Below are 11157 nucleotides of genomic sequence, written 5' to 3' on the forward strand. Positions count from 1 at the left end.
AGCAGAAACGTTTGCCATAAACTGATTTTCTTCATTTTTCGGGGAGAAGAAAACTGAAGAAAAAAAAATTCTGGACAGATATTTTCAGTAAATTTAAACTTAAGGAGAAATATATCTGTGGTATTTAGATTAAATTTATTTTTTATTTTCTACACCTTGCTGTGCATATCTCTACCTCTTTATTGGGCTCTGCATAATGATTCAGCACCTGATATTATTGATTTATACATTTACTATGATTTTATCAAAGTCAAAATATGTATTTGCCAGTACAAAATCTCAAGAGATTTATTATTCTCAAGTGACAAATGATTAATGATATTTTTTTATATCAATTTAAGCTTGGACAAATCTAGAGAGAGAGCAAGAGAGAGAAATTATTTATGTTATCAGTTTTGCCTTCAGTGTTTTATTAAGCACACCATCAAATATGCATAAAGCCATATCATTATATTGGGGGTGTTCTGTGTCCTGGAAGAAACCCACTGAAAAACACTGCAAACATTTTCATATAGCATTTCATGGTTCAAAATGCCATGTTTATAAAGGGCCAGGCCAGGCAGACATCCTCTCCAGTGTGGAAGGGGTTTGCATAAATACACCATTAGAAGAGGATCCATGAGAAGAGGAGCTGCGTATGTGCAATGTCTTCACATCCTTCTTTTCTGGTAAAAGACAATATAAAAAAATAGAACACTAAACACAGTAACATGCTACACTGTAGGTGTCTGTTTCTCAAGCAAATCTCTACTAGATCTTTTAACAATCTAATTTGTTTGATTTTAGTTTGAAGTTATAAAATCACAGAAATCTTAAAATCAGGAAAAAATGACTACCTTTCCAACAATAAAAATTGTATTGAATAATTTAATTGAACTTTAGTATTCTAAAATTTCAGTAAGAACACACAGCATTACTCTTTCTCACCTTTATCAGATAATTTCTTACGAATCTGTTGAAACGTCTGAGGTGGGGTTGATTTGAGCACTGAGGAGACATCTATGTGCCCGTTTCCAAAATGTTTATTGTAGGTGGTCTGCAGTTTACTGTTTTCTGGATTATTGATGTGGCTGTGAATCACTGAAGGTACTAAAATGAAAAAGAAAAGTGTCTCATTCATCTCTAATATATGTGCCATATTGGTATAGTAGTGTTTTGTTATACTAATATTATGCTTTTTTTTCATTTTCAGCTTTATTTAGTGTATAAATGTTGCTGTTTGATGGGAAAACGGTCTGCAAAGCTAAAATACACAAAGTCCTCATAGGAACTCCCTGAAATGCCTCGATTATACACTTAGAGTTTTCTTCCAGAAACGTCCACATCACAATGTTTCTCATTAAAATAGTTCCTACCAAAGGTAGGCTATATGTAAAATAAAGGGACGAGGACTGGTTGCATTAGTAGTCTGTTGAAAAACACACAGTTATGGTAAGGGGCGTGAAATTTCTGAATCATGCTCGAAGCAGTTGACCTATCTCAACACACTGGTCCAGCTGTACAATCAGAGCACATTGCGCTTTTCTGAATGAGGGGCTTCATAGAGACAAGAAGTAAATAGAGCGTTACCAAATAATTTCTGTCGTTACTGACAGACTGGGAAGAATGGGGCTGCAACAATGTAAAATATGTTATATACGTTTTTTGAACATGAAAATCTATTCTAGTAGACCCCAAAAACTAAATCAAGACTTTGTAAAAGGGCATAATATGGCCTCTTTAACAATAATTGAATAATTATAAAGTGTACCTTGTAATTGTCAACTAACTCAGGGGTTTTCAAATTGGGGTCCTAGGTTCTAAGGCAGGAAGTCCAAACTCTTTCCTGGAGGGCCACTGTCCAGCAGAGTTTAGCCAAACTTTGCAGGACAATGGCCCTCCAGTATCAGGATTTGACACCCCTGTTCTAAGGGGTGCCCAGAAAATTTCAGAGAATAAAAAGACAAAGCAAAAATAGGTAAAGTCTATACCGAACGTTTCATTTCTAAATGTTTCTCTCCTTTCTTGCTGTATACATACTCCAGATTTGTATACGTTTTTTTGTATCTTTCTAGCGAGTTTTTCTCACTATAGTCCCCTTTATCTCGCTCACTGGGAATGTCAGACAGTATTCTTAACGCAGTATGGAAGATGCTTATATACCTTTATTGTGAAAGTTGCTAATACAAATATTTATACATCCAACAGTAAGTATAGCCAATTTAAGTTTGGAAACAATATGTTGTATTTATAATGTCACACTTACTATCTAACATAATCATATTTGGGGGTCCTTGCCATCATAAAGTTTGAAAACCCCTGAACTAACTGACCGATTAACTCTTATAACTCTTATAATTAACTTACAATTCAATTTGTAATTCACTGCATGTCTAGTCTACCCGTTTGTGTTTGCATTGTGTCTAGGCTACTGACTGGGTTGGTCATCTTCAATTTCAAACAATGTAGTTAGGTATTTTAGCCCTAGTTGAAACAGAAACGTTGCAGGTTTGCGGAAGCTTACCAATGCCCCTTGCTGCTATACCATGCAGCTTATTGCACCCATAGCGAGAGTTGTTCCCCAGAAGCTCATGTTTCGATTTGGGTGGGCGATAGTTGTGTCTCATTTCAGTCTGGGTATAGTAGTGGACAGCATGACTGTGGTCAAAAGGAGCAAAGGTTGCATGGTTCTTCACAATCCCTGTGATTCGGACAGAATATAACAAGAAATTGAGATGTTTCAGTCATAATAAGATAGACAATCTTTGGAACCAAGAGGCCTTGGCATTAAAGGAACACGCTGACTTTTTGGGACTTTAGGTTATTCACCGTATCCCCCAGAGTTAGAGAAGTCCATCCAAACATACCATTCTCATCTCCGTGCGTGCCATAACTCTGTCTGACGCTCCCACCGCAAGCCTAGTTTAGCACAAAGACTGGAGGTAAACGGCTCCAGCTAGCCTACTGCTCAATAAGTGACAAAATAACGCCAACATTTTGTCAGCTGCATAATGTAATTGTGCCACTGCACCCATGGTACGGCAGCAAAGTTCCTTGATTATTACACAGGAATGAGAGTATAGTTCCCAGCCATATCAGTCTAGAAAAGCACAACTTTTCATTTTCTGTTGGTCTTAGTACACGATGTAACTAAACACATCACAACATGTAAATAGGAAAATGTTGGCGTTATTTTGTCACTTATTGAGCAGTAGGCTAGCTGGAGACAAGTCCTCCTCAATAATTAGCAATGGCCAAATTGTACCCCCTCTGCTCTCTTACGTTCTCTTTTGACTCGTTCACAGTCTTTACACAGACACCCACATCAATCTATCACTTAAATGCCATTACGGGGACTCGTGTGAAATCAGAAAAAAATGGCACACAAACGTGTCCATGCTCTTAATATACAATCATTGAACATCTTTGAATTTAATGAAGACAAAAACTATAGGAGGGCGGAATTAAACATCTTTGAATTTAATGAAGAAAAAAAACTATATGAGGGCGGATTAGAACCTGTAACCTTTGAAGGGGTTTACAAAAATTCTACTACCAGACCATTACGGAATTCGGATGTTAACAGCGGATCTATGTATTTATTCACTAAAGTGAAGAATCTCGAGACTAACAATATATTTGACGCAAATTAATGCAAATAGTCCCAAAATTATTATTTCACAACTAGAATTAGACCTAGAATCTCGTTCACAGTTCTGTTTCTTTATGCTTTATAAAAAATAAAAAAATTTGGTCCCCCCCAATGTTCAAGACATGGTTACGGCCTTGATGTGTAGTCATTCTTAGAACTCACCTTGAGGTAATCCAATAAAGTCAGTCCTGTAGGTCGACCTGTACTGGGCACTCAGAGCCTTTTGGATATCCTTCTCAGTCAAAAGAAGCTGAAGAGAGGAACTACCATCAAAGTGTTTCATTTGATCTGCATTATGCCTCCATACCATGAATGCCTATGTGTTAAAAAAAGAAAAAGTATGATACACTCTTTCCACGTACAAAAGTAAAGTGGAAAGATTAAAATGTTCTTCACACTATGAAATAAAAATGGTTCTTTTAAGAACTGGTCACGAAAGGGTTCTTTGTGGAACCAAAGATGGTTCTCCTATGGAATCTTTGGTAGAACCTTTATTTTAAGATTACATTCTGATGATCTCTATGTTACGCTACTGGTGTGCTTTTTTGAAGTTTAACAATCAGTACACACATTCATACAAGCAGATGCTTTCATAATTATACATTACAATACCAAATAAACACAGCGACAAACACAGCAAACACAAAAATGTGTAATTTACCTGGTTTGGGTGTGGGTTGTTCCTTCTGTTTCCTGATGCTGTGGCAGACCTTATACAGGCTGTCTTTGACAGAGGCTTCCAGCAGAAGTCTTCACTGTATGCAGTCGCACCCATTGGATCATCCAGTGCATATGCATTTCTATAGATCTTACCAGATGTTTTTGGCCTTGTATTTGAAACAGATTGAACAAAAAGAGAGATGATTCTCAACTTAGACATTTGCATCCCTTCTGTTAACAGGAAACTCACCATATTAGAGTTGGAATAGATGAGATGGGTCTATAGATGAAATCTCTTTTATGAGAAGTTGTATACACATCCCATTTTTTGTTAACATCTATTAAAATGCACATAGAAAAAACACGAATTATGCATTGAAAATGAACTATACAATACAATCACAATAAACGCGTCTAACCACAATTTGCCATGGTTGTCTTGACAGATATTAAATATCCGACTCTGTTGTCCAAACGACCATATGTGGTTTCCGTGTTGTCCAACAGTATCTCCGTCGTTTTACAGGTCAGTGCGGTGTCCTGTCCTGACTTTTAATATTGATGCACCTGTTTTTGGAAACTTTTAGCCTGTTGGAGTGAATTGCAAATGTCCATAGGATGTTATCTGTAAAATGGCGTTGTTTAGGAAACGCACAACAACGTGCGCGCAAGAGCAAACTGACGCTCCACGGGGGTCTTTCTCCGTGTGCAAGGCCGCACGTGAACGCACGCAAGCAGCTGACAATGTCGAGCATCCAAAAATGTTGTAGACAGGACTGAAACCAGGTTCCACGTTTATGATTACATTTTGACTGATATAATTGCCCTATACTATGCAAAACAAAACATTAAAACATGCAAAAGATTTAAAACACGCATATAGTCCACGAGCTGTATTTCTTTTGTCACTTTCTTAATAGGCCTACTAAAAAATCGTTATAGTTAAAGAAATAGAATCAGTGAATCCCAATCCCAGAATCTTTTCCAACCTACAGGATTCAGTCAGTGTGATTTTATTATGGCGTAGCGCCGCTTAGTGGAAAACATGGTGCATTTCAAGATTTCCATTTTTTTATTGTCAAGGGATCACAAAAACATACATGAATAAGGAACGCTTATGTACAGACTTACAGTACATATAAGGAATAAAAAGCACAAATTATAAATAATAATAACAGCAACAATAATAACATAGGCCTACAATTTTATCTCGACAAAATATATTGCGTCCTTTAACAAAATAAATTAAAAAATCGTGCTGCAGCAACTCCGAGAATTATTGGAAAATTTACTACGATGAATGTGTGGGTTGTCAAGGAGCAATACAAGTTTAATAATAAATTACTATAGAATAGTTTTATAGAAACTTTAAAGGCTTATCGTTACAAAAGCAGAACCATGCCAGATGTCCCTGTCAACGATGACATCATATAAAGTCCTAAACACGGCCACGTGTTTCTTCCTATATGTCACGTTTTTTAATCATATATATATATATAAAAAAATAATTCTAGTTCACTATGTATTCGTACAAGGATAAAAAATCAGCTTTTGCATTTGCACGAACAATTAATGCATATATGAATATGCAATGAAGTGCTAAATGAGTTATGTGTGCTTTGCGTTCTCATCAGAAGAGGAGCGTAGCTACTGTTGCTATGGTTGTGAACGCAATACATTTAGTTTGTGGGGGAAATTATTTGAAATCCTATTGAATCGTTACTATATATATATATATATATATATATATATATATATATATATATATATATATATATATATATATATATATATATATATATATATATATATATATATATATATATATATATATATATATATATATTTATATATATATTTATATATATATATATATATATATATATATATATATATATATATTTATATATATATTTATATATATATATATATTTATATATATATATATATATATATATGATAAGTGTGTTTAATTTACTTTGTAAAACAATTTGTTTTGATTATTTAGGGGGTTAAAGCCTTCATTAGTGGACCAGAACCCCCCACCACCCACCCCATAATTGGCACCCTAGTAGGACATACTTTTCTTCTTTTTTTCTTCCGACAGTTATCAGCGTGCAGTAGTGCTGTGAAATCTTTGAAATACCATGTATTTTAAAGCAAATATTCATTATACAATTTGAAACCTTTACTTCAACGACAACGCTGTGCTCACATGTACTACAGTAAGTTCACAGCAGTACAAAACGCTGTCTGAAAAACTACACTTTTACCAATGGGTGGGTTTTCATATTCACGCGCCGTTGAAAAAATATGACGTTTCGTCGACGAACAGCCAACCACACCTCAGCTCTCGTAGGGGCTATAGTGCGCCGACAGCCAATCGCAGGCGCCCAGAACTTGGCGGTAGCCAATAGGATTCGTGACTGTATACCGTGTCTCTCCTGAGCGGAGGGTTCTGCACGCACTTGGAAGAGCGCGCATCGGTGTTATTGTACTTCAAAGCCCCATTATCTAGGCATCCACTGAAGCTGCAAATAGAGAAGGCTGGTGAGTTTTGTCAAAATATGCTTGTCAAGGCCTTAATGAACTGTTTTTCAAATAGCGTCGTATATTACTACACATTTCCCTTGGTAGTTGCGCGGTAATTTTGTGAACGCAGAGGTAACGTTACCGATCTTTGTCAGAATCTATTCGCCAGTCAGTGCGCACGTAGTGAAATGTCCTGAATGAAGAAAAAAAACCTTTTGAAGATAAAACATTATTGCTTTTTTCTTGTGAAATGACAGTTTTCTTATAGTCTTTAATAGGATGGGTTGTAATGTTTGTCAGGTAGCCATCCCAGCTAAAGCCGTTAGCTTTTTGAGGTCTTTTTGAGGTGTTATTGTGTGAGCCGCTTTGCATTCTCACATGCACAATACAATAAAACCTCCGATATATTTACCAGTCCTGAGGGAATGTACTCGTCATTTTGTGCATTTTCCTCTCTCAACGGGACGTGTGCGGCCGTGTTCTGTAATATAATATGGCTGGCTCGCGGAGGAGACTCAGTGCGTTTTGCCTGTGAGTGGCGGGGGATGAAGACGGACGGGGTGTAAGCGCCATTCAACTTAACTAATAGAATAAAATTAATTCAAGCTCGTTTGCATTGCTTTTTCACTCGTACAACACCCCAAGGGTCTATTTCAGGGAACGACGGTGTTTTCCAAGCGAACTTGGGGGGTCTAATTATATTTATATTGTTTCCCTCCGCCAGTGTTGTGTGTGTATGCGGCTCTGGCTGGCAGACATAAAGGGAGAGAGAGTGGAAGCCATGTTGGCTCTGCTAGCTGTGCTCATGTGGCTCCAGTTGAACGGCGGCCTTACGAGAGCGAAACTCCCATTGCATAGCGCTTATAGTTACAGACACTGTGTCCATACAGACCGACTTCTTCCATAGGGGAGGCGATAGTATCGGAAAGCGGCGGGACAGGGGCGAAAAACGGACAAAGTGCGGTGATTTTAGGTCCTAGAAATTACCCAGGAATGTGGGAGGAGACAATTGAAGGGGACTTTCTCTCATGAAGACGGCTTTTTCAAAATGGAAGAAGAAATATTATTGTTGAACCGTTTAGGCATTTTAAGGCGGGCCCAATGTAATCAATCTGCCCGCTCATGGTCGATGCTGCTATCAGTGTCCCGTTGATGTGAAATACACATAAAGGGAAATAAAATAGTGGGAATAAATATGAAGTCATTAAATATGCGATTTTATTCACGAAATGGAGGATGTCCTTGTCTTTCACCGTGAACCTGAGGCGGTCTTTGTGCATCTCACCGTCCATCTCAAACGTGATTTCACTGCACATTTCATCATTAGCCTTATTATTATTTTATTTAGAACAAATATGTCCCTCACAGTGCATAATGACTATATATAGTTATATATGCACACAAAATGATTTATATATATATATATATTATATTTGTTTATAATATAGTTGTTCATATATATATATATATAATTTTGTGTGCATATATAAATATATATATATAGTCTGAGGGACTTATTTGTTCTAAATAAAAAAATAATAAGGCTTCATAATGGTTATGCCTGATCAGTGTATGTGTGTGTGTGTGTGTGTGTGTGTATATATATATATATAATATAAACAACTACATTATAAACAAATATAATTATATTTATATATATATATATATATATATATATATATATATATATATATATATATATATATATATATATATATATATATACATGCATACATACATACATACACATACACCGATCAGGCATAACATTATGACCGGTGAACATTATGACCGGTGAAGTGAATAACACTGATTATCTCTTCATCACGGCACCTGTTAGTGGGTGGGATATATTAGGCAGCAAGTGAACATTTTGTTCTCAAAGTTGCTGTGTTAGAAACAGGACAAATGGGCAAGCGTAAGGATTTGAGCGAGTTTGACAAGGGCCAAATTGTGATGGCTAGACGACTGGGTCAGAGCATCTCCAAAACTGCAGCTCTTGTGGGGTGTTCCCGGTCTGCAGTGGTCAGTATCTACCCTAACCCTATATATATATATATACACAGCCTTCATTAATTCCTATTAAATTGCTGTGGAAAAAAAGCAGTAAATACATGTAGGAAGCATTTGCGTAATAATTGTACAAGAATACAAATGATAAAATGAGTATAGCATGTCACCTTGGTTAAGAATCTTTTTTTTCTTCTAGAGTGTAAAGATGGGTAAAGATCCAAGGAAGCCGAGGGGAAAGATGTCCTCTTATGCCTACTTTGTGCAAACCTGTCGTGAAGAACACAAAAAGAAGCACCCTGAAGCCTCCGTAAACTTCTCTGAATTCTCCAAGAAGTGTTCAGAGCGATGGAAGGTACTGTTCTGAAAAACGTGTATACATATTATGTTGATATAATATATAAATATTAGATTTGTTGTGCTTTTGGGCTTACTCAGAAAAATCTTTTGTAATGTAACTTGCACTTTTTGATACAGCGTTTTCTCGTTCTGAACAGACAATGTCTGCCAAAGAGAAGGGTAAGTTTGAGGATATGGCCAAGCAAGATAAGGTCCGCTATGAGAGGGAAATGAAGAACTACATCCCACCGAAGGGAGAGAAGAAGAGGCGATTTAAGGATCCCAACGCGCCCAAGAGACCACCGTACGTTCAAGCTTTGCACTACTATTAAATATATAGCATTTTTCAAGATGGTTCGGTTTGAATGCATGTTTCCTCCCCCCTCAAGGTCGGCGTTCTTTATTTTCTGTGGTGACTACCGCCCTAAGATTAAGGGTGAGCACCCAGGTCTTACCATCGGAGACATTGCCAAGAAGCTTGGAGAAATGTGGAACAGCTCATCGGCTGAGGTGAAGCAACCCTATGAGAAGAAAGCTGCAAAGCTTAAGGAGAAGTATGACAAGGTAGTGTATAGTTTCTTTTTTCTTTCCTCCCTGAGTTCAACCTTTTAGAAGCACCTGCCCTATTTGTTATTTTAATTTTTATTTTATTTTATGTAGGATATTGCCCTATACCGCACAAAGGGAATTGCAGGCTTGTCCAAAAAAGATGGTGGGGAGGATGACGATGAGAACGAAGATGAAGAGGAGGAGGAGGAGGACGAAGATGAGGATGATGATGAGTAGATTAGCTACTGATGTAGCCTAAGTTCTTGTTCATGCCATAAACCCAATTGTACACGATTCACATCTTCAAACGTAATACAGCAGAAACAAGAATTGTTAGGCTGTGTATATGCGACGTTTTTAAGATGTACAGTGTTATTCTCCTTTTGTAAAGTTAACACTATGTGTCTTCAGTCTTTAAAATGTTCATTTTTTATCTTTGTTTTTTCGTTAGTGGTAGTTCTTGCCAGGAACAGCTTAAGGTTGAATGATATGATTTGAACTGTTTCTCTGAAGGTGCATAGCACAATTATCTGGTTCATGTAGATCTGTAGTGCACTATCATATTAGTTTTTAAAAATATTTTTCGTATTTGCTGTCATAAGGTCCTTTAACTGTACTTTGAATACCACTCTAATTACAAGAATGCAGCTTTGTTTGACATTCAAGAATGTGTCTGAAGTAAACATTTCTTTTTTTTAGAAAACTGTCCTGTTTTTTTTTCTTCTGTAGCTACTGTAGTGACAGATTAAGCATATTATACTTAATATGTGAAGTGATTGTATCAACTATGAGTAATTTCTCCCTCATCTAAGAAGTGTTATCGGTTCATGTATGCGTTGTACTATAAACTGGTTAATTAATATTGCAAAATCAACAAAGAAATGATCTGCATCAGCCAATTAAACATTGCAGCACATTTAAGACTCTAAACGTTTTTGAATTATCCAATTATTATGTGCAATATAGATGAATTTCAGAATGTTGCTTCACACAAAGCCTTTCCCCAGTGTTGCATGAAGTCGTGCTCAGGCATATGAATTAATGCAGTGTATTGGAGCATGCCATCAAAAATTAAGAGAAGACTGTACGCGGAAATGGAAAGTTAGATACATTCTCACTGATCAGACAGCATAAAGGTAACCTAAAAATCAAAATGTTTTGAAATAAGCAATGTGACTGAACAAGAGCATTGAACGTATGTTAAGGAATACGTAAATACAGTGACGCCCCGTGGCCGTGATGTGTAACTGCTTTGACTATTATACTGCAGATGATGTCATCCTATTCAGGTTTCACCTTGATGTCTTCTGCAGGGACAATTTAACATTATTCTAAACTAAAGCACCTATTCAAAGCATTGTAACTACAGTTTTGGGGTTAAATGAAGTCTGATATTTCTGCTCGTAAGTGAATTTACCTGTTGTGATAATGATTAC

The 11157-nt window shown here is 36.6% G+C and overlaps 2 protein-coding genes across 3 annotated transcripts; one reads left to right on the top strand and one right to left on the bottom strand.

Annotated features, from left to right (window-relative positions):
- Positions 1-365: 365 nt before the first annotated feature.
- On the bottom strand, positions 366-4960 carry tex26 (testis expressed 26). 2 transcript variants are annotated; one of them, XM_079822932.1, is made up of 7 exons: positions 4711-4960; positions 4542-4629; positions 4293-4458; positions 3794-3947; positions 2504-2680; positions 928-1089; positions 366-665 (listed from the first exon to the last, which is right to left on the bottom strand). In XM_079822932.1, exons 1-7 carry the CDS (start codon positions 4721-4723, stop codon positions 541-543), a joined length of 885 nt encoding a protein of 294 aa, XP_079679058.1. In that variant the 5' UTR covers positions 4724-4960; the 3' UTR covers positions 366-540. The 2 variants fall into 2 exon arrangements, with proteins under 2 accessions (XP_079679058.1, XP_079679057.1); XM_079822931.1 differs by having other exon boundaries at positions 4542-4716.
- Positions 4961-6696: 1736 nt separating this feature from the next.
- On the top strand, positions 6697-10649 carry hmgb1b (high mobility group box 1b). Its single transcript, XM_079822933.1, has 5 exons — positions 6697-6841; positions 9033-9188; positions 9331-9476; positions 9562-9736; positions 9833-10649. Exons 2-5 carry the CDS (start codon positions 9042-9044, stop codon positions 9956-9958), a joined length of 594 nt encoding a protein of 197 aa, XP_079679059.1. The 5' UTR covers positions 6697-6841; positions 9033-9041; the 3' UTR covers positions 9959-10649.
- Positions 10650-11157: the final 508 nt, after the last annotated feature.

This window comes from Gobio gobio (assembly GCF_949357685.1).
Source record: "Gobio gobio genome assembly, chromosome: 8".
Classification (NCBI taxonomy): domain Eukaryota; kingdom Metazoa; phylum Chordata; class Actinopteri; order Cypriniformes; family Gobionidae; genus Gobio; species Gobio gobio.

Bases quoted from the DNA above. Each gene is read 5' to 3' on its own strand.
- hmgb1b (XM_079822933.1), top strand. From the start codon at position 9,042: ATGGGTAAAGATCCAAGGAAGCCGAGGGGAAAGATGTCCTCTTATGCC. The intron at 9,189-9,330 runs GTACTGTTCTGA...CGTTCTGAACAG, and splicing joins AGTGTTCAGAGCGATGGAAG to ACAATGTCTGCCAAAGAGAA. The intron at 9,477-9,561 runs GTACGTTCAAGC...TCCCCCCTCAAG, and splicing joins AACGCGCCCAAGAGACCACC to GTCGGCGTTCTTTATTTTCT.
- tex26 (XM_079822931.1), bottom strand. From the start codon at position 4,645: ATGTGCATTTTAATAGATGTTAACAAAAAATGGGATGTGTATACAACT. The intron at 4,459-4,541 runs GTGAGTTTCCTG...TTCAAATACAAG, and splicing joins TCTATTCCAACTCTAATATG to GCCAAAAACATCTGGTAAGA. The intron at 3,948-4,292 runs GTAAATTACACA...TTTAACACATAG, and splicing joins ACAACCCACACCCAAACCAG to GCATTCATGGTATGGAGGCA.